At 38.9% G+C, this 25,692-nt stretch overlaps 1 protein-coding gene across 1 annotated transcript in view; it reads right to left on the reverse strand.

Annotated features, from left to right (window-relative positions):
- Positions 1 to 25,692, reverse strand: part of DNAH6 (dynein axonemal heavy chain 6) — a 292,860-nt gene that overhangs the window by 144,253 nt on the left and 122,915 nt on the right. The window contains exons 25-33 of the mRNA XM_027129214.1: positions 23,878 to 24,042; positions 23,680 to 23,793; positions 22,194 to 22,319; positions 21,953 to 22,108; positions 21,505 to 21,666; positions 13,795 to 13,932; positions 10,808 to 10,975; positions 8,671 to 8,819; positions 7,208 to 7,315 (exon numbers count right to left, since the gene is read on the reverse strand). Of these exons, the coding sequence (XP_026985015.1) occupies positions 7,208 to 7,315; positions 8,671 to 8,819; positions 10,808 to 10,975; positions 13,795 to 13,932; positions 21,505 to 21,666; positions 21,953 to 22,108; positions 22,194 to 22,319; positions 23,680 to 23,793; positions 23,878 to 24,042 (1,286 nt within the window). The remainder of the gene's footprint in view (positions 1 to 7,207; positions 7,316 to 8,670; positions 8,820 to 10,807; positions 10,976 to 13,794; positions 13,933 to 21,504; positions 21,667 to 21,952; positions 22,109 to 22,193; positions 22,320 to 23,679; positions 23,794 to 23,877; positions 24,043 to 25,692) is intronic.

The following is a 25,692-nucleotide window of genomic DNA, read 5'->3' on the forward strand; positions in this document are numbered from 1 at the left end:
ACCACTGAGCATAGGATAAGCCCTGGTTCACACCTGACTCTGGCTCTAGCCCCTCCATTTCCAGCCCCACTTCCCACCAGGGATTGCTGCCAGTACACCCTGGGGGAAGATGTGGCCTGTGCTTACTTCAGATCCAGCTCTCCCACCAAAGCCACTGGGCACAGTGCAGACTGCATATGGGGTCTTACACAAGGACACTCTTAAAAGACTGAGATAGGTAACTCTTTCACCTAATTTCATATAGACAGAGAAAGTTAAGCTAAACGAGAAGTCTGAGGACTTTGTTCCAAATGAAAGAATAAGAAAAGAAATCTAAAATAGCAACTAATGAAACAGAGATAAGTAGTTTATCAGATAAAGAGTTCAAAGTACTAGTGATAAGAATGCTAACTGAACTAGGGAAAAGAATAGATGAGCACAGTGAGAATTCTAATAAGGAACTAGAAAACCCAAATAAGGAAACAGATATCCAGGTACAGGAAGCACAGAGAGACTCAAACAAGATGAATGCAGAGATGCATACCAAGACATATCATGATTAAATGGCAAAAGTTACATATAAGGAGAGAATTCTAAAGGCAGCAAGAGGAAAACAAAGAATCACATACAAAAGAATTCCCCTAAGGCTATCAGCTGATTTTTCTGCAGAAACTTGCAGGCAGAAGGGAGTGACATGTTATATTTAAAATGCTGAAAGTGCTTAACTACTTGCTGGGTAGAGTATCCTACAACCTAAGATACTCTACCCAGCAAGATTATCATTTGGAATTGAAGGAGAGATAAAGAACTTCTCAGAAAAGCAAAAACAAAAAGAGTTCATCAATACTAAACCTACCCTAAAAGAAATGTTACAGGATCTTCTCTAAGTGGAAAAGAAAAGGCTACAACAAGAAGTAAAAATTTGTAGGGAAGGAAAAATCCTACTAGTAAGGGCAAATATATGGTTAAGGCTGTGGATCAATCACTTAAATAAGCTAGTGCAAAGATTAAAAGACAAATTGTAAAATCAACTATATTACAGTAAATGTGAAGGGATAAACATGAAGATGTAAAATATGACATTAAAACCATAAAATGTGGGGGAGGGGAATAAAAAAATGTAGATCTTTTAGAAGGCGTTTGAATTTAAACGGCTATCAGTTTAAATCAAGTAGATATAGTTATAGGTCAACATATATAAACAGCATGGTAACCACAAATCAAAACTTACAATAGATACACAAAAACAAGAAAGAAAGGAACACAAGTATACCACTAAAGAAAATCACCAAACCACAAGGGAAGAAACAAAAAGAAGAAGAAAAGAACAGAGAAGAACTACAAAACAACCATAAAACAAGTAATAAAATGGCAATAAGTACATAACAATTAATAATCACTTTAAATGTCAATGGACTAAATGTTTCAATAAAAAAGATATAGGGTGGCTGATTGGATACAAAAACAAGACCCATCTATGTGCTGCTTACAAGAGACTCACTTCAGAGCTAAAGACACACACAGACTGAAAGTTAGGGGATTGAAAAAGATGTTTCATGTAAATGGAAATGACAAGAAAGCTGGGGTAGCAATACTCAGGCAAAATAGACTTTAAAACAAAGCCTATAACAAGCAATATAGAAGGACATTATAAATGATAAAAGGTCAATAAAAGAAGAGCATGTTACACTCATTAACATATATGCACCCAATAGAGGAGCACCTAAATATTCAAAGAAAATGTTAACAGATATAAAGGGAGGTATTGCCAATAATACAATGATAGTAGGGGATTTTAATACCTCACTTATATCAATGGACAGATCATCCAGACCAAAAACAACAACAACAACATCAAGGACACAGTTGTCTTAAATGACACATTAGACCAGTGGGACCTATAGATATCTACAGGACACTCATCCAAAACCAGCAGAATACACATTCTTTTCAAGTGCACATGCAATATTCTCCAAGACTGATCATATGCTAGGCCACAAAAATAAGTCTCAACAAATTTAAGAGGACAGAAATTATATCAGGCATTTTTTCCTGATCACAATGGTATAAAACTAGAAATCAATTACAGGAAGAAAAATGGGAAAAACACAAACTCATGGAGACTAAACAACATGCTAATAAGAAAGCAATGGGTCAATGAAGAAAGCAAAGAGGAAATCAGAAAATACCTTGAGGCAAATGAAAATAAAAAAAATAACTTTCCAAAATCTATGGGATACAACAAAAGTAGTTCTAAAGGGGAGGTTTATAGTGATACAGGCAAGAAAAATCTCAAATAAACAACCTAACCTACCATCTAAAGAAATCAGAAAAAGGAGAGGAAACGAAGCCCAAAGTCAGCAGAAGGAAGGAAGTAATAAATATCAGAGAGGAAATAATATAATTGAAAAAGCAAACAAATAGAAAAGATCAATGAAACCAAGAGCTGTTTCTTTCAAAAGATAAACAAAATTGATAAATCTTTAGCCAGGTTCACTAAGGAAGAAGATAGAGGAACCAAATAAAAAAATAAGAAATGAAAGAGAGGAATACAACTGATCTCACAGAGATATAAAAAATCATGAGAATGCTATTAACAATTACATGCCAATAAACTGGAAAATGTAGAAGAAATGGATAAATTTCTAGAAACATATAATCTTCCAAGACAGAATCAGGATGAAATAGACAACATAAACAGACTGATCACTAGATGTGAAATTGAATATGTAATTTAAAAAAAATCTTGCTACAAGAAAAAGTCCAGGACCAGATGGTTTCATGGGGGAATTCTATCAAACATACACAGAAGAGCTAATAGCTATCTTTCTCATACTATTCAAAAAAGTTGAAGAGGAGGGAACAGTCACAAATTCATTCTATGAGGCTACTATTACATGATACCAAAACTAGACAAAGACACTAAAAAAAAAAAAAAGAAAATTACAAGCCAATACTTCTGATAATATACATGCAAAAATTCTCAACAATGATACATCATTTTTTTGTTGTTGTTTTTTTGTTTTTTTTTAACATCTTTATTGGAGTATAATTGCCTTACAATGGTGTGTTAGTTTCTGCTTTATAACAATGATCAAGTTGGATTTATTCCAGGAAGGCAAGAATGGTTTGATATTTGCAATTCAATCAGTGTGATACACCATATTAACAAAAAAGAGGAAGAATAAAAATCACATGATCATCTCAACAGCCACAGAAAAAGCATTTGACAAAATTCAAAATTCATTCACGATAAAAACTCTCAAGAAACTGGATATAGAGGGAACATATCTCAATATACTAAAAGCCATTTATGACAAACCCACAGTTAACATCATACTCAATGGTGAAAAGCTGAAAACTTTTATTTCAAAATCACAACAAGATAAGTATGCCCACTCCTGCCATTTTTATTCAACATAGTATTGGAAGTCTTAGTCACAGCAATCAGATAAGAAATAGAAATAAAAGGAATCCAAATTAGAAAGAAGGAAGTAAAAATGTCACTTTCTGCAGATGACATCATATTATATATAGAAAATCCTAAAATCCTAACCAAAAATCTACTAGAGCTCATCAGTGAATTTGGTAAAGGTGCAGGATACAAAATTAATATACAGAAACACGTTGCATTTCTATACACTAACAACAATCTATTGGAAAGAGAAATTAAGAAAACAATCCCATTTACAATCACATGAAAAAGAATAAAATATCTAGGAATAAACCTACCTAAGGAGGTAAAACACATGCACTCAGAAAACTATAAGAAACTGATGAAAGAAATTGAAGAGGACACACAGATGGAAAGATATATCATGCTCATGGATTAGGAGAATCAACATTGTTAAAATGACCATACTACCCCAAGGCAATCTATATATTCGATGCAATCTCTCTCAAAATACCAATGGCATTTTTTCACAGAAATAGAACAAATAGTTTTATGATTTGTATGGAAACACAAAAGAGCCCAAATAGCCAAAATAATCTTGAGAAAGAAGAAAAGACCTGTAGGTATCACACTCCCTGACTTTAGATTATATTAAAAAACTACAATAATCAAAACAGTATGGTACTGGCACAAAAACAAACTCATAGATCAATGAAACAGAATAGAGAGCTCAGAAATAAACCCACACACTTATGGTCAATTAATCTATGACAAAGGAGGCAAGAATATACAACGGCAAAAGACAGTCTCTTCAATAAGTGGTGCAGGGAAAACTGGACAGCTACATGTAAAACAATGAAATTAGAACATTTTCTCACACCATATAAAAAATGAACTTAAAATGGATTAAAGACATAAATGTAAGACTGGAAACCATTAAAATCCTAGAAGAAAACATAGGCAGAATACTCTTTGACATAAATTGTAGCAACATTTTTTGGATTTGTCTCTAAGGCAAAGGAAACAAAACCAAAAATAAACAAGTGGGACCTACTTAAATTTAAAAGTTTTTGTACAGCAAAGGAAACCATCAACAGAATGAAAAGACAATGGGAGAATATTTGCAAATGATGAGGGGTTAATATCCAAAATATATAAATAGCTCATACAACACAATATCAAACAAACAAACAACCCGATTAAAAAATGGGCAGAAGACCTGAACAGACATTTTTCCAAAGAAGACATACAGATGGCCAACTGGCACATGAAAATATGCTCAATATCACTAATCATCAGAGAAATGCCAATCTAAACCACAATGAGATATCACTTCACACCTGTCAGAATGGCAATCAACAAAAAGACCACAAACAACAAATGTTGGTGAGGATGTGGAGAAAAGGAACACTTCTATGCTCTTGGTGGGAAACTGATGCAGCCAACTATGGAAAATAGTATGAAGGGTCCTCAGAAAACTAAAAATAGAACTACCATATTATCCAGCAATTCCACTCGTGGGTATAAATCCAAAGAAAATGAAAACACTAATTTGAAAAGCTACTTGTACCTCAATATTCACAGCAGTATTATTTACAATAACCAAGGTATGGAAGCAACTTAAGTGTCCACCAACAGATGGATGGATAAAGAAGATTTGGTACGTATATACGTTGGAATATGACTCAGCCATAAAAAGAATAAAATTTTGCCATTTGCAACAACATGGATAGATCTGGAGGGTATTATGCTTCGTGAAATAAGTCATACAGAGAAAGATAAATACCTTATGTTATCACTTATATATGGAATCTAAAAAAATAAACTAGTGAATATAACAAAAGAAATAGACTCAAAGATATAGAGAACAAATGAGTGGTTATCAGTGGTGAGAGGGAAGGGGGAGAGGCAAGATAGGGGTAGGGGATGAATAAGTACAAACTACTATGTATAAAATAAATAAGCTACAAGGATATATTGTTCGGCACAAGGAATATAGCCAATATTTTATAATAAATTTAAATGGAGTATAATCTATAAAAATATTGAATCACTATGCTGTACACCTGAAACTAAAACAATATTGTAAATCAACTATACGTCGATAAAAAAAGAGCAAGGAAAAAAGGTACTAGATGAAAATATAAGAGATGAACTTTACAACACTGTGTTAAGAAAGTCTACCTCAAAAAGATAAAAATTCTATAACTTAAAAAAGTTGATAAAGTGAAAAAATAAAAACAAGCAAAAATCAAACTTCTGTGAGGCAAAAGCCTTTAAACATAAAGAGTGAGTGATATACTTAGAGAATATTTCCAATTTTTATACCAGATAAAGTTTATGATTTCCCACAAACTGCTAAGTAAAAGAGCACAATAGAATAATGCTCTAAGAATAATAAATATAAATGAGTAATGAACATAAGAAATGATGCTCAGTGGTACTAATAATTAAAGTAATATACATAAAATAGGCTACTATTTTGGTATCTCTCCCTCCAAAACATATAAAGGGATATGGGCATTTTCATAAAACTGTTTATATAAATGTAAAATGTCTTTGGAGGACATATTGATAGGATCTACGTAAATCTGTAATGTCCATACCCCATGATCTAGGAAATGTACTTCTTAGAATCTCACTCATAGCAATAACATAATTGTGCAAACATAACTGTATAGAAATTTTCATCATGTTCTGCCAAAAGTGAGTAGACACATGTTCTGGGTAACAGGGGATCTGATAGTGGATAAAGGAATCCCCAGCAAGGTCATAAATGGGCATCCCAGGATGACAGACATGCACCAGGGGTAATGGGCAACCAGTGTAGATCAGAGAGGAGGATGAGGGCTCCAAGGAGACAAATTCAAGAGAATATTTTGTACGATTGAAGGTCATTTTTGATTTTGTTTTTAGGAGATTTCTATTCTGGCAGAATTTGAAATGAATTAGTGATAGATTTATAGAAAAGTAGGTAAAAGGAATAAAAAACAAAAATTAAGATAATATATGAAGGGAAGATGAAAAGCTAGATAATTTAATAACAAGGGAAAGATAGTACAGCTTTGGGTAACATTTATATTTCTATAATAAATTATGGAAATCCTGAATATTTAGCTCCAGTTATATTGTAACATGACTACACAGAGAGGATGGGTGGAGGGGGAGAGGTGCGTGTGCATACCCTCATCTCTCTGTTAGTAACTTAATAGATAACATCTAAAATGGAAAAGTCATGAGATGGCATAAACGTGGTACTAAACAATATGGAGGTTGTTGTAGAGCAGAAACTAGCACACCACTGTAAAGCAATTATACTCCAATAAAGATGTTAAAAAAATATGGAGGGATATAGGAAAGAACGAATGAATGAATTGAAAAATGATTGTCTTCGGGAAGTGGGACTTGGTGAAGGGCAGGGAACTGTTGTTTTTCATGAGAGTAACTTATAATAGCATTTTATTTTTAAAACCACATACTTATATGACTTGGATAAACATAAAACTAAATAATAAAAGTAGAAATAGGTAAAAGCAATCACATTTATGTGGGGGCCCAAATCTGCTTCTTTTGAGTCAGGAATTTCTCTTAGGTCAGGAGTTTGTAACCCAATGCTAATTTGCATAGCATGCAGCTTGGTGATCAATATTTTGAAAAAAATAAATGATTGAATTGAGGCTAAAACTTTAGTATCTTTTAAACTAGTATTTTAAAAATTGCAATAGGTGTCTCTAGAAAAGATGATACCTTGTTAGAGGCAGACATATCTGAAGATAAACTATGCTTTACCTCTACACAGTAGCTATGCTTTATCTGTCGCACCTAGAAATTTACCTGAATAGAACAGCATCATCTGTTAGGAATTTTGGTAAGTTAGAGTCTCGTAAAGCTCTTATCAATACCACATCTTCACTTAGGTCTGGGTTCTCTCTTTTTAAAGACCTAAATTTAAAGGAATAATTCAGATGACATTGCAAGAACATAATATGGAACGTGATTTTCCAAACCTGTGGGTCGGGGATTCTGCTTGCAGAAAGCTGTGGAGGGCACGCCACTGCAGATTCCTGCTGGAAGGAGGGTACCATTTTCCCTTGCATGCCCAGTGTCCATCTCCAAGAGAGCACACGGACAAGTCAGGCACAGGCTACATAGCCTTGAGGAGAATGACAAGGACATTTTCTCAAGCTCCTCCCATCAATCCAGACTTTATCCAACCTGTATTTACAGTTCCCTGAATACATCATGATGATTCATATCCCTGTGACTCCCTTTTCTCTTATCCCAGAATGCTCTGCTTTGGTCTTTCGCTGGCTCTTATTTTTCTTTCAAAATCCAGCTCAGACATTCCCTCCTCTAGAAAGTCCCTCCATCCCCTGCCAACGAACCCAGGGCACAGTCCCATGGTTGCCCTCACACATTATATTCTAGATGACTGCTCCTTTGTCTGTCTTGCCCGTGGGCTGTAGTTCTGTTTTCTGAATACAAGTGTCTCAACTCCTTAGTATCCCTCTTCCTTTAATGGCAATCCTATAAAGAGGAGAAATACTGTATCTAGGAGGTTGAAAGAAGGAACAGAGGGTAGAAAGCCAGGGAGATTTGTGCAGAAGCCTGGGGTACAGGAGCCAGGCAGAAGGGGTCCTGTGTGGGCGGAGCTTGAGCCAGCGAGTCACGGCCTGAGAAGATAGATTCCCTCAGAGACTCTGGACAAGCTGGGGATGCCACAGGTGGGCATGTCAAGAGGTTATAAAGAAAGAAACTGGGTCCTGAGAAGAGAAAAGACTCTTGCTCTACTAGGAACTAGAAAGAAGCTCAGCCTTGGACCAAACTGTAAAGAGAGAGGGGGCGTCTAGGATAAAAGCTTGGACTGCGGATGGAATGATGAAACTGAAGTATGCTTTGTCAGGTGACGTGTATGACTTAATTAGTGTATCTGCATAACAAACTGTATGTCTTTTAACTCTCATCATCCTACCTCATGGTGGTAAAGCCTTTTGTACACTGAAACCCATTGTATGTGACAAGTTCAGGGGAAACAAAAGTTACCCAAAGCCTAGTGGAGACTCAGGTTTGGTCTGGGGGCAGCTATGTTGGTTCTCACAGTGAAGAACCTTGGGATGAAGAGAGATGCCCCATTTCACTGTAGCAGGGGGCTGTCAAGGTAAGCATGATGACAACAGCAGCAGCTCACATTTATTAATCACTTGCTAAGTTGCTTTAAGAGCCATCTGTGAATTACTCACGAAATGCAAGTGATGACATGGTTGGAAACTTGACTCTTGCCCACTTTGGTTTCTTACCCAGCCATGACCAGTACAGACTTCACGGCTCTCATGCCAAAGTCATAGTGATCCTGCTGAGAGAGCTGTTCACTGCAAAGCTTATACATCTGAGTCATTTTTCTTGCTAATATTTTACTGGATTCAAATCCTTCAGAATATAGAATTACCTAGAATGGGAAAATATAATGCAGTGTCTATTATGTTATATTGATAAAAACATATTAGCATAATACCAATGTATTCAAAATCTACTTTAGGTATTATATTGTATCTCTCCAAGTTGTTATACCCTTTAACAAGGAAATGTAAAGATTGAAGGGAAAAAAGGTTTTGTGCCACAAGGTGGAAGGTGGGATATTATACGGGGATGTCTGAGCACTGATTCTGCTTTCTTTTGACAGATGAAGATGTGGTCTTGGTGACATTTGGTTCGAGGAGCAGCAGAGCCCACTGTGAAAATGTTCACATTGTGGAGGCTGGATGGTGCTGTGAGGCCTGAGTATAAAAGCAAGACTTGAGCTTCCCTGATCTGACAGTGTCAGTGATGCACTCCCTGTAGGATCCCTGGGAGTCAAGGGAAGCTACACAAAGATTTGCAGCCTCTCCCTGCCCTAGGAAGCCACCTCGCCTCTGACAAGTTTCTGCACCCTTGGTTAAATAAATCAGTGATGATACGTGGAGGTGGGTATGGACACTTCCTTCAATCCATAATCTACTCAAATCACTGCAGTTGGCCTTGGAATTGTGATTTGAGATAATGCAGAGATTTCATACTGGTGTCTGTTTTTTTCATTCCTCTATCACTACCTATTAGCACAGTACTCTGTGCACTGCAGGTGATTAAAAATATTTACTGATGACAGACCCTGATTCATTTAATCTGTAACAACAACAGGAATAGCACTCAGAAGACTGGATTTTTAAATTTCTCCAATTAATTACTGAGTAATATAACAATAGGACAAAATGTGAGATGTGAACACAATGTTGGACTGAGTTCCAAACCTGGTTTTCTTCCTACCAGCTTTGGACAATGAGCAAGTCATTTATTGTCCTGTCCAGAGAGGGGTCTGGAGTGAAGATGCCACCTGCTTTAACTGCCCACCACCCCATCTTACCCACAGAGGACACTGGGGGACTCATGAGATGCTGTAGGCATTATACTAATAAAAGTTGTACTTTTTCTAATGCTAGGATTTGGCATGGTCTATTCTATTCTTAGGCAATTACTTTTAATTAATGCGGAGGAATATTTTAAATTAGCTGTTGTCAGGAATTTATTAGCCACAGGAGTAATATGTGCTTTCTGAGAAGCTCTGTTCGAAAAGGGGTAGCATCCCTTGATGTGAAATACAGCACCGAGCATGAGGGGCCTTCCGGAGTCCTGTAAACATTCTATATATTGGTCTTGGTGATCACACAGGTGAATACATGTGTAAGGAATCACTCTGTTGTACCCTTATGATCTGTGCCCTCTACTATATATAAATTATGCCTCGGTAAAAAGTGCCAAGAAAAATACATATAAAATTTAATACACTGGGTGTTAACTAGTATGAAGAAACAAAAAAAAAGTTTAAATAGAAAGATTCCTAGATAGATACAGAAGGAACAAATACAATCATAAAGAATTAGCTTATTAATGTTGCTATTTTTTGACTAAGTTGATACAGACTAGAAACAAATCCCTGACCTCCATCATTAGTGATTAGTATTGCTTTTACTTAACATCCCTTGACTCTAATTAAAAAAAATAATGCAGCGAGAGAAGTGAGAATAATACAGTCTTTTTAGAATAATCTAGACGTTTTAATTCCTAGAGACAAACTGATGAACCCCAATGGACTGGCTAATTATACTTACTTATTCATTCCAGTTTTGGGGGCTTACTATATTCCAGATACCATCCTGGGCTTTAGGGATATAGCAGTTACACACATACACACAAACACACATGCACACACACACACACACACACACACACACACAGAACAAAACATTCTATGTGGTAACGATATCTACACACTTAAGAGGAAACAATACTGTATAACCTTGGCTAGACTGCATTCATAAGGGAAACTTTCTACCACAATAATCAAATACTAAATAAAAGAAACAAGCTTAAGTTTTTGCTGCTTTATAATGTGAAGCTCACCTCTGCAATCAATGCGTAATTTGGAACCATCATCGCAAAGGGCCTAAACAGGGCTTTCAAATTATCTGGCAACTCAGTTCTGCCTGCATATCCAGGATTCATTGTGATGAAGGCTGCACAAGTCATAACCAACTTGATTTCCCGCCCCTCAAATATGAATCTAGAGAGCTGTTGAAGGGAAAGAGAAAATATAAGCTAACACGTCCCCCGACATCTGTAAATTCTTTCCCATAATTACTACTCGAGTACAAAACTTGTGTAACATGCATTCAAGCAAAGACTACTGACTCTTGCTGTTGGGAATGTTTCCCTCCTGATTCTGTCCTACCCACTCCCAATCTCTTCCGGGCTACGTGCTTCCTGCTCTCTGCCTTCCTGCCCCTGCCTTGCCCCAGGTGTCTCCGCCTTCCTGGCCCAGACCTGTAATCTTCTGGGCCTCAACATCTTTCGCTGAGACTCCTCAATTCAACTTAGATTTAATGGCCACTAAACCTTCTCCGCCACTACTTTCTGGAGTCCCTAAGAAATTCGAATCTGATCTTAGTCCTTGAGTGGTTGAGGCCCCACTGTTAGAGTCATTGGAATTACCCCTTCACTTTCATTCAACAGCAAACACCCATTGAGCATCTGTGCCAGGCAGGCAATGGGTTAGGAATGGGCATGCAGAGCCCTTGAGAAACTCCTGGGCTTGTTGTGTAGAGTTAGACCTAGGACCATGACCATGCAGTGCAATCAATGCTACAGTGGAGGTGTGTGCAGAGCCTACAGGGAGCAAAGCTCATATGAGGAGCAGGGAAGCCCGTGTGAGACCCGGAGAATGAAGAGGGCATTTCCCATAGATGAACAGGGCAGCCATTCCAGTCAAAGGGAGCAAGAACAAGAAACAGCATTGCATGTTCAGGGAATGGCCAGCTATTCACTTTGCTAAAGGGAAAAGTTCTAGGAGGAAAGTGTAAGTAGGCTGGGCCCTGAGCATCATAAACCTTGCATGCTCGGCTAAAAAATTTAGATTTTGTTCCATGGATGGGCGGAAACAGAGAGTTTTGAGCAGAGTGATAGGACCAAAGATGGCATTGGACAGGTTAGACAAACTACAGACAGGGGGACCAGTAGGGAGTGTTACTGGGGAGATGAGGAGAGCCAGAATTAGGGAGTTCTTATTGGAGATGAGAGAGATCTAGGAGATACAATTGAATGGACTTGGTGATGGCTTAGATTCTGGGGTTGATGGCAATGGGAAAAATTCAAGACGAATTCCAGGATTCTAGGTGGGTGACTGGATGAAGGCACTATATTCAGTCACAAAGAATACAGGGGAAGACCATGACAGAGCTGGGGTGATGTGTCATAGCCTGGAGGAGAAAGTGCTGGACCCCATAACTGGAGACCCCAGTCCTGCTGCTGTTTAATGGCTTTTGTGTTATTCAAACCTGTAAATTGCTGTGCTTTAGTTTCTTCACATATTCTAGGGGGCGTATTCTACTCCAACTATCTCCTCTGACCACTGGCAAAGTCAAGGGTGAGATTTGGTTAGTCTCAGATGTCCTCCTACCTTCCTTTCACCTCACATGGTTGCCCTCCAGTTGGCAATGCTTCAAGGCTGCCTGCGTTCTCTCTGGTTCCTTCTCCCTTGCTCCTGAGGCTTTGCTAAGCATGCTAAGCGCTCAGGGTGGTGATAATGACTGACATTATGTTATATCTGGTGGTCCCTGATTTTAATGCGGGCCTCCCAGAGGGTGTGTAGTTGGAGGAGCGTGGACCTCACGGTCACACAGGTTTAGATGTGTGTCTTGGTTCTATGTTGTTCCCAGAAATGTCTTAATGTCTCTGAATCTTTTTGACCTGTAGCTTGGGAAAACGCCATCTACTTCACACTGGTTTGGTGTGAAGATGAAATAAGTGTAAAGTACAATGACGTGTACAATTTAGTAGCTGGTAAAAGTCCAATTTCTGTTTTCTTTTTACTTGTTCTATAATATGATTTTTTGCAGAGGCAATAAAATATTTAACAGCTCTTTAGCAGGGCACTTTCTGATGAGAATGGCTCTTGTCCCTAGAGCGGGAGCTGGGTCCAGAGGCCCCTTTGGTAGGTCAGGATGAACCCTTCTGGCTGGATCCTGAGGAGGTCTGAGACTTTTCAGGTAGGGGCCAAGGTAATGGTGGGGACCTTCCAGGGGCTCAAGGCAGTGACTATTTAAATATTAAACAATTGGCAAGGCTGTTCTGGTTTGTACTGGCTGAACATCAATCTGCCCTTTGGTGACTTCATGACATAATCTCACAAGGTCAACACAGAGTGGTAGGGGACTTGGTCCCATCCTTCACTGCCATCACCTTCCCAGTACAACACCCTTCTCCAGGAACATGCTCATATGGGCTAAATCAGATTTTAAATAGTGAGGCCCTTTTAATATCTTCATCTGGCCCTACACTCCTTGGCTTTTCCAGTCCAGTGAGTTCTGGAGAGTCAAGGTCCCCCTGGGTTTTCCAGGACTCCTCTCTCATTTTTCTACCAGCAATAGACTGAGACTAGGGGTCATGAGGAAGGCAGTAGAGCCTAGATAAGGCAGCATTAGAGAAACCTAGCAGAGAAGTATATGTCAAAGGCAAGAATAAGAAAGGTGAGGAGGAAAAGAGAGGTGGAGGAGAAAGGGACAGGGAGTACAAGAGTGTGTGTGTGTGCGCGCATGTGCACGTGTGTTGAGGGTGGGAAGAACAAGGTTCCATGAGGGCAGGGACTGAGTCTCACCAGCTCTGTATCCTCAGGTCCCAGCACAATGTCTGCCATTCAGTTGTTTCTCTGTGTTGCCTGGATGAGCAATTAATTCATCCAACTAAGTCCCGTTGCTGTAATACTCACCAATGACACTGGAAACTTGGAATACAGAGGCTAAAGTTAGCACTGTCCTTCCTAAGATGCAACATGCTGTAAATTCATTATGAAGTTAAGAAACGCGATCTCCACAGACAACTGACCAGCGCCTTACCTTTGCAGCTTTGGCATTCCTGATGGTAATGAGCTGCTGTGCGATGACTGACAAAACTTCTATGTCAATTCGGTTAAATTCATCAAAGCAGCACCAGGCCCCTGACTGTGCCAGACCACTGAAAAAGCGCCCCATCATCTGAAATCAAAATACATTCAACTATATATTGTAGAGTTGAACTCTTTCAAAAGTTAAATTTTGAGCTGAAATAGTAAAAGGAAAATAGGTGGTATCTGGAAATCAGCAATGGTTTTATGTGAATCCTGGTCTTATGTCAGAAGTTAACACCTTTCTCTAAGAGGAATTATCTTTTTGTCTTCTCTATAAATGATTTGAAGCTAATTTTTATTTTTAAATAAAATGACAATCTGACCAATTTTCCTACTTTTTCATAACCTCTGTTCACCTATGTAAATACTTCACAGGTTCCCAAAGAAACTAACACCTAGAATAGACACACTTAATGACTTAAGAAAACCTTGAAAAACTTTACTGGTAGAAGCTTTCATCATCTTTACCAGGTACTACACATGGCAGACAACAAACAGGGACCACTGAGCAGAAGCACAGCTGCACAGGGTAATGTAATGGTTGTTAATTTCTTCTACAGCAGAATCTTAATGGTGGAGGAGAATGAATATGTACTTGTGGCTATCTACACAGGAAAGTTCCTTTAGAGACTTGAATTTTGGGTTAAGCATTTCTACAAATATTGCATTATACCATCTCTATCTCTTTAAAAATAGAGCTAATGTTTTTTTGTTTGTTTGTTTCAAGATGGTCAACTGAGCATATACTGCTACCATCCCTTCCTCCTAAATGCCCATGAATGACAGAAAGGTAGAACTCTCTCCATTTCTGTACCTACACTTATACCTGTACCTGCTTGATAAAAGTATAATGGGAAGGGAAACCAGCAGCAGGAAGAAAGTTTTGAAAAAAAAATCTTGGAAGATGGAAAATACATAGATACAGATTACTCAACTGAGAAGGGCAGAATGCAGGCCCAAGACAGAGGGAAGGAAGAACTGCCCTTCAGGGGGGTCTCCAAGAAACTCCGAACCCAACAGCAATACATGCAAGAAAAGCAGACACAGGTCCCAGGGTGATCCTTGGGAATTAGCCAAAGATGAGTACTTGGAAAGATCAGGTTTGTTGGTCCTTCCCTTCTCTGTCCTTCCCTCTCCTTATTCCAAGTAGAGTAAACAGGGCTCTTAAGGCTGGCAGTGCTGACACTCTCCCTCCAGCCCAAAACCCAAGGACTGCCTTGTAGAGAAAGGGGGAGGTCTGTCTTTGGGAGATATAAGGAGATATTGGAAGAAGACATTAGGCTTGGGAGATAAGGAAAGCAGAGATAAAAAAAGACAGATGATTTCAGACCTCCACTTTACTCAACTGAGAGTCAAAAGGATAGACAGCTCCATCCAAGAGTGAAACCCACTTAACTTCACTACTAGAAGAAAAGTCCTTATTATTTTGGCATTTATAAAATGTTTCTGGCTTCCTGGCTGCCCATGCCCACACACTGTATGGGGAAGCCTGCTAACCAAACATACTACACTCCCACAGAGATCAGGGGAGCTTTTTCTTTTAAGGCAGGGGCCTTTTGAGGAAACAATTTGTTCTCACTAATCAACTCAGTGCTCACTTAAGAACTAAGTAGTAGAAGTCAACACATATTTGAGAAACATCACCAACAAGGAAGAGAGAAGAAGAATAAACTAAATGAGCAACCCTGAAGAAAATGGAGGTAATTTGGAGAACAAAAGAAAAGATTTAAAAATTCAAATGGAACCCTCAGAGAGATTTTAGAGGAAATTGCATTCCTATCATAAAACAAGATGCTCTAAGAAAGAATTAGTGAGAGATAAGAAATAATACCTGGAAATTAATCATATTATAGTCAAGATTACAAAAATGAAATAGATGGACTAAACAACAGAATGGATAAGACTAAAGACGAAGCTGGTCTTATGGATGACAAAGCTGAGGAACTCCTTCATATTGTAGAGCAATGGTTTCATTCCCTGGGTGGTGGGGGGTACAGGAAGACTTCTCAAGGGATATTAATGGGACAGAAGTTTTAAAAGAAGAAAATTCCAGGTCAAATGGGACTATATCAAACTGAAAAGCTTCTGCACATCAAAGGAAGCCATCAAAAAAATGAAAAGGCAACCTAAGGAATAGAAGAACATATTTGCAAATCATATATCTGATAAGGGGTTAATATCTAAAATATATAAAGACATCATACAACTCAATAGAAAAACAAACAAACAAACCAATTTCAAAATGGGCAAAGACACTTTTCTGAAGAAGACACATAAATAAATTGTCAACAGGTATCCCGAAAGATACCCAACGTCACTAATCATCAGAGAAATACAAATCAAGACCACAGTGAGACGTCACCTTACACCTGTTAGAATGTCCATTATCAAGAAGACAAGAAATGACAGGTGCGGTGAGGATGTGAAGAAAAGGGAACCCCTGTGCACTGTTGGTGGGAATGTAAATTGGTGCAGCCACTATGGAAAACATTATGAAGGTTCTTCAGAAAATTAAAAACACAAGTGCCATATTATTCAGCAATTCTACTTCTGGGTATTTATCCAAAGAAAATGAAAATCACTAACTCAAAAATATATCTGCACCCCCAAGTTCATTGAAGCATTATTTACCATAACCAAGACATGGAAACAACCTAAGTTTCCAACAATGGATGAATGGATAAAGAAAATTGGCTGTGACATATACATCACATTTGTGACAATATGTAATGGATGGACCTCGAGGGCATTATGCTAGGTGAAATAAGTCAGACAAATACTGTATGATATCACTACTATGTGGAATCTAAAAAAAACATGAACTCAAAGACATAGAAAATTGGTGGTGATGGATGTTAACTAAACTTACTGTAATCATTTTGGAATATATACATATAACAAATCATTATGTTGTACATGTAAAACTAATATAATATGTCAATTACATCTCAATTTAAAAAATTCCAGATCTTTATCTTCAATATGGGCTCTTTGCTAAAATTTATCTCCCTATAGCATGCCTGCAGTCAATGCCCATAGCTTTAATTCAAAAAGAGTCATGTACCAAAATGTTCATTGCAGCTCTATTTACAATAGCCAGGACATGGAAGCAACCTAAATGTCCATCAACAGATGAATGGATAAAGAAGATGTGGCACATATATACAATGGAATATTACTCAGTCATAAAAGGAAATGAAATTGAGTTATTTGTGGTGAGGTGGATGGACCTAGAGTCTGTCATACAGAGAGAAGTAAGTCAGAAGGAGAAAAACAAATACCGTATGCTAACACATATATATGGAATCTAAGAAAAAAAAAAGGTCATGAAGAACCTAGGGGTAAGACAGGAATAAAGACACAGACCTACTAGAGCATGGACTTGAGGATATGGGTAGGGGTAGGGGTAGGCTGTGACGAGGTGAGAGAGTGGCGTGGACATATATACACTACCAAGAGTAAAGTGGATAGCTAGTGGGAAGCAGCCGCGTAGCACAGGGAGATCAGCTAGGTTGTTTGTGACCACCTAGAGGGGTGGGATAGGGAGGGTGGGAGGGAGGGAGACGCAGGAGGGAAGAGATATGGGAACATGTGTATATGTATAACTGATTCACTTTGTTATAAAGCAGAAACTAACACACCATTGTAAAGCAATTATACTCCAATAAAGATGTTTAAAAAAAAAGATCACTGGAACTCATCCATGGTAAAAAAAAAATTGGGTTTATTGCTTATTGCAAAAGGGAGACCACAGACCATGGGAAACCATGAGATCTCAGTAAAAGAACATTAAAAGGACTTCTTATAGGAAAGTTTGAGGAAGGTTCAATGAAGCAGGGTATTGCTCTATGTATTAGTTTTGAAGGGCGATTGTAACAAATGACTGTAAACTGGGTGGCTTAAAACAACAGAAATTATTTCTTGCATAGTTCTGGAGTCTATAAGTCTAAAATCAAGGTGTTGGCCAAGCCATACTCACTTTGAAAGTCCTAGGGGAGTATTCTTCCTCGTCTCTTCATAGCTTTTCATGTTTGCAGCCAATGATGAGTGTTCCTTGGCTCACCTTCTGTGTATATTCACATGGCCTTCTCCTCTCTGTGTGTCTATAACCGAATTTTCCTCTTCTTACAAATCCACTAATTATTGGATTAGGGCTCATCCAGGTCCAGTAAGACCTCAGCTTAGCTTGGTTATATCTGCAGAGACCCTACTTCCAAATCAGGTCAGATTTACAGGTTGTCAGTCATTAAGACTTGAACATGTCTTTTTAGGGGACACCACGTCACTCTAAATTTTTGTTGGCAGAAAGCTGAGGTGATTCTCTGATGGGTATCATAATAACATCTATCTAGGAGTCTATAGGGCAGTGTGGCTCAAGGTGTCAGTAAAGATGTAGCAGTTACTCCAGTTAGTGGAGAGAGGAGGATATTCGGTCATTTTTGTGGTTTGGACAGAGTTCTTGTTTGTGTCTGTTCTCAGATTTGATTATGGTGTGGTTTTTGTCTCACGGCATCATGGGCACAAAGTGACCAAGTCTGATGTTGGTGGTCTGTGAAGCTGTTTGAGTTCAACTGGAGAAGCACAGAGTCTGTTTGAACCAGGCCAGCTCTTAGCTGATAGCGGTCAGGGGCTAATTTCTCCCCCGCACCTCTTTTTGAAAGACACTAATTGTGTAGCAATTGATTGACCATTAAAAAAGAATTTTTGGAGGTATTTCTGCCATTTTAATTTTGATGCTTTATACTTTAAAAGAACTTTTTGTATCAGAGTATTTCAAACATACACAAGAGGTAAAAGAAGGTGCTCAGTTTAACAATCATCAACATTTTGCTCTTTTTAAAATACTTCCAACACTTTATGCTGTTGTTGGAGTATTTTAAAACAAGCCCCAGACATCATTAGTATTTCATCACAGATTCTGTAATGTGTAAGAACCTAAAAACAGAACAAAACAAAAAAACCCAAACCAATACCATTAACACATTCAAACAAAAATCAAGTAATTGGTTTTACCAAAACCCAAGCAATTCCTTGATGTCATCTAACAACAGTTCATGTTCAATTTTCCACAATGGTCCTAAAATGATCCTTTTACAGTAGGATAAGGATGCAAACAAGGTCCAAACACTGCTTAATGTGTCTTTTTTTTATCATCTTTATTGGAGTATAATTGCTTTACAATGTTGTGTTAGTTTCTGCTGTGTAACAAAGTGAATCAGCCATACATATACATATATCCACATATCTCCTCCCTCTTGCGTCTCCCTCACACCCTCCTTATCCCACCCTTCTAGGTGGTCGCAAAGCACTGAGCTGTTCTCCCTGTGCTATGCCGCTGCTTCCCACTAGCTGTCTATTTTACGGTTAATGTGTCTTTTAATCTCTTTAAATTTATAACAGTTCTCTGCATCCTCCCCCTTTTATGCAATTTATTTTTTAAAGGTCTATAGGTTATTTTCCCTTTGGAATTTCTTGCATTCCATATTTGGCTGATTGAATTCTTGTGGTTAACATGTTTCTCTACCTTATATACTTCTTGAAAACTGTATTTAAATCTAGACACTTAATTAAATTCATTAGTTTGAGGTTTAAAAATTTCTGAACAGGAATAATTCAGATTGTGTACCAAAGAAGAAGATACATGTTTCCTGGTTGTCTCAAATTCAGTGATTTTTTTTATTTTAAGAGGTTTTTTTTTTTTTTTTTTTTTTTAATGTGGTACGCGGGCCTCTCACTGTTGTGGCCTCTCCCGTTGCAGAGCACAGGCTCCTGACGCGCAGGCTCAGCGGCCATGGCTCACGGGCCCAGCCGCTCCGCGGCATGTGGGATCTTCCCGGACCGGGGCACGAACCCGTTTCCCCTGCATCAGCAGGTGGACTGTCAACCACTGCGCCACCAGGGAAGCCCCTTCAGTGATGTTTTGATTGACCAATGGATAATTAGCCTGATCCATCCATTACAAACCTTCCAATTAATCTTTTAATGTGGTTTTAGCAAAGTTGATCATTACCAGATCTATTAATTTTTTAGAGTTTGCAAAATAGTAATTTCTAATGTTATCCCTCTGCATGTATTAGCTGTGATTCTTCTATAAAGAATTATCCTCATCAACGTTTTTTATTGAGGTACTGTTGATTTACAATATTACATTACTTTTAGGTATACAGAATAGTGATTCAATATTTTTATAGATTATACTATTTATAGTTGTTTGGGAAAATAGCTATTTTTCTTAAAAAGTGTTTTTATGCTAACATGTAATGAATTTATTATGGTTATTTTAAAACAAATAAATATTTTTATTTTACTTTATTTAAAAGAAAGGCTATTTATTTAAATTTTATTTATTTATTTATTTTTGACTGCATTGGGTCTTCGCTGCTGTGTGCAGGGTTTCTCTAGTTGTGGCAAGCAGGGGCTCCTCTTTGTTGCAGTGCGTGGGCTTCTCATTGTGGTGGCTTCTCTTGTTGCAGAGCACAGGGTCCAGGCGCACGGGCTTCAGCAGTTGTGGAGTGCGGGCTCAGCAGTAGTGGCTTGCGGGCTCTAGAGTGCAGGCTCAGTAGTTGTGGCGCACAGGCTTAGCTGCTCCACGGCATGTGGGATCTTCCTAGACCAGGGCTCGAACCTGTGTCCCCTGCACTGGCAGGCGGATTCTTAACCACTGCGCCACCAGGGAAGTCCCCCCCCCCAAATATTTTAAATGCAATTTTAATTTCTAACATGGTGTATATCAATAGATGTAATCCATACATATAAACAAAAACTTTCTGGAAGTCTCAATAATTTTTTTTTTAAGATTTTTTTTTTGATGTGGGCCATTTTTTAAAGTCTTTATTGAATTTGTTACAATATTGTTTCTGTTTTATGTTTTGGCCATGAGGCATGTGGGATCTTAGCTCCCTGACCAGGGATCAAACCTGCACCCCCTGCATTGGAAGGTGAAGTCTTAAGCACTGGACTGCCAGGGAAGTCCCAGGTCTCAAAAATTTTTTTTTTTTTTTGCGGTACGCGGGCCTCTCACTGTTGTGGCCTCTCCCGTTGTGGAGCACAGGCTCTGGACGCACAGGCTCAGTGGCCATAGCTCATGGGCCTAGCTGCCCTGCGGCACGTGGGATCTTCCCGGACCGGGGCACGAACCCGTGTCCCCTGCATCGGCAGGCAGACTCTCAACCACTGTGCCACCAGGGAAGCCCTCAATAATTTTTAAGAGTGAAAAATTCTGAGAACTACTCAATGAAAAATCTTACCGTGAATTCTCACCTCCTACATGTTTCATTTTCAATATGTAACTCTGAATACGTAACACCACACGTTTCAATACGTAACTCGTCTCTTCCTGTAAGCTTATTCCTTGTTCCTAGATTTCCCTGCTATTCTGTCTTGTATCTCATCTCCCCGCTTTCTACCTACTGACATGAACAGGTCTTTAATCTTACCACCATTTGACCAATCCTCCCCTGGCCTTGATTCCTACCTGGCCCACTCGGATTGCCTTGTGTTGACTCTCCTCTCTTGCTCTATTTATTCTACTTTAATCATTCCTTGCCCCACTAGTTTTCCCTAGCTTGCCATCACCCCTTTCTCTCCTTCTTTTGTTATGTCATGTTGCAAATAGAGAAAGCCACATAAAACACTTAGTGTTCAGATGCCAGGACCGTACCTTGTAGTCCAAACCATCGGAGCAGTTAAAGACCACACACTGGATGGCGAGAGCTTTTGCAAGGTCTTTGGTAGTCTCAGTTTTCCCCGTGCCAGCAGGACCAGCTGGTGCACCTCCCAGGTCGAGCTGCAAAGCCCCCATGAGGCAAAGGTAGCAGCGATCCTGAAGAAATTGATAAATTGTCATTATTGAAGGGAACTGACTCTGGCCACAAATTCATAAGTCCTTTCCTTTCTATAGCAGGAGGGTCATTATTTTTTTTATGAAAGGTTCTATAGCAATTGAAATATACTAAAAAATCCAGGCACATGATCAAAAAGCGGAAATCTCTGCTTTACAAAGATGTATTCATGGCAAGTCCTTTAAAGGGTTAATGGTAGGAGGAAACTTTTCAGAACTATTTTGGTGGGGAAAAAGCAGTAATGAACCTAAATGATCAGTAACTTACCGTGAGAGGAGTAATAACTAATCTTGGGCATGCACCCAAATACTCATAGCCATAAGTATACTGAGAGAGCGCCATCCTTGCCACACAATTGTCCAGGTCTATATCCCAATAATAGCGCAGTTGTCTCTGCCAGTCAAAGGACTCAACTACCTCTACCTACATAAGCGATGACAATGATACACATATTAGATGCATTAATTTCAGAAAGAAATATATGATTTTATTTAAGTGAAAGAGTTACCTTGGCTTGAACAAGTTCAGTGACTATGTCTCTTGCATGTACATCAATAGTAATTAAGGCAGTTATGATGTTTCTGTGTAATTTAGGAAGACTGCCTCGGACTATTGCAGCCAGGGCATTTAATCTCTAAAAATTAAAAAAAAAAGTGATATATAATTTTCAAAAATCAGCTTACATGTATATCTTTTTACTATTAAATTTGGAATAGGCATTTTTTGAAACTATCTATAAAATTAGATACCTATAAAATTAGATAGTTTTGACAAATGTCTATTCCAAATTTAGTAAGAATCTGTAATTCTGTGACCCAGGACAACAGTTTAACTTATTTAATTCCTATAAGGCTTCTGTGAAGTACAATACCATCTTTACCCCAGTTTCACATTAGAGGAAACTGAGGGTCACAGAGGGTAAGGAAATTGACATAGTTATAAAGTAGCAAAAATTACACTTGAGTAGATATTTGCCTCAAGGAAAGCCCATGCTCTTAACCACCAGGTGATGATGTCTCTAGAGAACACGGTTCTCCCTAAAAATCAAATGTGATTAAGGTAGTACTCTTCATTTTCAGGGATAGTTTTTTTTTTTGGTGGGGGAGGGGGGAATAGTCAGAAATCCTGAGCATTTAAACTAAGCCAATGATTGATTAAACGAAAGCATTTTTTGATAGACTGAGTTCCTGATTTTCACATAAATGGTTAAATCTTTTTCAGAGAAGGGCAGTGCCTCTGAAAGCCTTGAACTGTTGTGCTGATTTTTCACTCAGGCTGACCCTGACCAGGGGCCACCTCTACAAAGAGGTCAATGGGACTTTCCTTAGCGAGTCTTTTCTCTGGGGCTCTTTGAGTTGAAATTCTATCGAGGACCTTCATGAGAGAGGTTTTTTCCTATTTCAAGAAAGTTGTTTCCTCCCTTTTCTGTTTTAAGGGTGAGTCTTTAAAAATGCAACATTGCTTGGAAGTAGAATTGAATTTGGAGTTAAAGATGTGGCCTGGCTGTAAAGTTGCATTTCCCAATAGCTCAAAAATTTGTGTAGAATGGTATTTAATTCATTCAATTATTTATTGCTTTATTGATAGTTGCCTGAGGCTTCTATAAAACAGTAGAAAAGCACATGTTGGGCCTAAGAATAGAAATGGCACAAATCCTGTGGTTTTCTGGGATTGAATCCACTTCTAGGAGAGATATCAGGACCCAGGATAACATTTCTTCTTAAAGGTGGCAAACCATTATAATCCTGACATTTTCCTCTTGAGTTACGCTTTCCTTCTATTTTTAATATTCACATACATACTACACAAACATCAGGGTAGTGTCGCTGAGAAAACTTGAACAGAAATAGTTTTAGTGAGAAGCCCAAAGCTTTGGATGTCATGTCAGAGGCTTACAATTTCTGAAGTAGTGAATTTGCATTAACCACGCCAATAAAAGCCACTGGGACCATCTGGCACAGCGCTATGCTCGATGTCACCCTGCGTAATCTCACCTCAAAGTTTACTTTTTCAAAAGCTTCCAGGGCCTCTAAATGATCACCGTCTTCTCGTTCCAAACACTCCGTCAAATCGCGGCACCACATGATTTGAGAAATGGTCAGGATCACCTGCATGGAAACACCTTTCTTCAGTGTGTGATGCATCTCCCCCAAACAGGATCCAGAGGCGGAGATTTAAGGAGTGTAAGTTACTTGAGAAGGGTGGCCGGCGATCACCCATACTGTCCTCGGTTTCCCCAGATAGTCAGCGATGGCAGCTTTGCACAGGCGACGCAGAGACGTGAACATGGCTTCTTCCACTTTGCCCAGCCACTCCTCCACGTTGCCTCGGGCCTTGAGGCCTTTCCCCAGGTTCACCTGGAAGATAATCAGGCTGTGGTATCATGTAGGCTGTACACTCTGTGTACTTCGTAACAGAACCCTGAGCTAGGTAAACATGGAAGCCTGAACGTGAACACTGGTACTTCTACTGATACCCACTCTACACCTCTCTTTACACCGCCCCCCACTTGGTGCTTTATTTCACTGCTTCCCTTTGGAGCCAACTCCCGGAAAGAGGCGTTTATGTACACTAAATGAATTCCTCCACTTTTTTCCCTTACTTCCTGCCATCTGATTTTTGGCCCCAACCACTCCTCTAAATCTGTTCAGGTCATTAAGGTGACCAGTGCTCTCCCAATCACCCAGTCCAATCGACGCTTTAAAGCCCTTTTCATCTTTATTTCTTGGACTACCAATGACCTGACTGCCCTGGTTGTCTGGGTTTCTGCATCTGTTCTTCTTCTACACTCCCTTTAAATGTCATGTTTTCCCTGGATCCTAGCCTAGGCCTTCCCCTTTCTCTTTTGCACTAGTGATGAACAAATTCTTTTGCAAGAGGATCAATTTAGGACAAGTAAAAAAATTTTCTTTATTGAGGTATAGTTGATTTACAATATTATATTAGTTTCACACGTACAACTTAATGATTCAATATTTTTATAGATTATACTCCATTTAAAGTTGTTACAAAATAATGGCTGTATTTCCCTGTGCTGTACAATATATCCTTGCTGCTTATTTATTTTATACATAGTAGTTTGTAACTCTTAATCCCCTACCCCTATCTTGCCCCTCCCCCCTCCCCTCTCCCCACTGGTAACCACTAGTTTGTTCTTTATATCTGTGAATCTGTTTCTGGTTTGTTATATTCACTAGTTTGTATTACTTTTTAGATTCCATATATAAGTGAAAACATGCAGTATTTGTCTTTCTCTGTCTGATTTATTTCACTTAGCATAAAACCCTCCAGGTCCACCTATGTTGTGGCAAATGGCAAAATTTTATTCTTTTTTACGGCAGAGTAATATTCCATTGTATACATATACCATGTCCTCTTTATCTATCCATCTGTTGGTGGACACTTAGGTTGCTCCCATGTCTTGGCTATTGTGAATAATGCTGCTATGAGCATTGGGTGCATGTGTAGGACAAGAAAAATGTCTATGGGCTCCTTCCAATCCCATAGATACACTACTGTGCTCTACCTGGACTGAAAGCCTTGGCATTTTCCTGCACAATTTCTCTGTATGGAATGCTGTCCCTCCGATGTCTCCTCTCCACCTTCCTTGGCCGCCTGTGTGTATGTATGTGTGATTCTCCTCTGTCTGGTCACCTGATTCCCCACAGTCTACTAATGCATTCACTTGCTTGGTGTTTACAGGCACTGTGCCGGGCCCTGGAGAGGCTGCTGCCAAACAATGACAACTAATACTTCATAGCACCTGCTCAGTACTGTTCTAAGTAATTTACATACCCACTTGAAAATCCCCAGCAACTCATTAATCAGGCAGTACTACTAATCCTTGTTTTACAGATGAAGTTCAAGATTGGGAGTGGAATCCATGTGTCTGGGCAGTAGAACTAGCTCTTAACCACCCTGCTCTTGTTCCCCTTATGGAGAGTTAAGAACTGGCTCCAGTACTTTCTACCTGTTCCCAAGAACAGAGCACAGCCTCTGTTACTGCA

The sequence above is a fragment of the Aethalodelphis obliquidens genome, unplaced genomic scaffold (assembly GCF_003676395.1).
Source record: "Aethalodelphis obliquidens isolate GAN/ISIS:26980383/991018 unplaced genomic scaffold, ASM367639v1 scaffold35, whole genome shotgun sequence".
Taxonomy (NCBI): domain Eukaryota; kingdom Metazoa; phylum Chordata; class Mammalia; order Artiodactyla; family Delphinidae; genus Aethalodelphis; species Aethalodelphis obliquidens.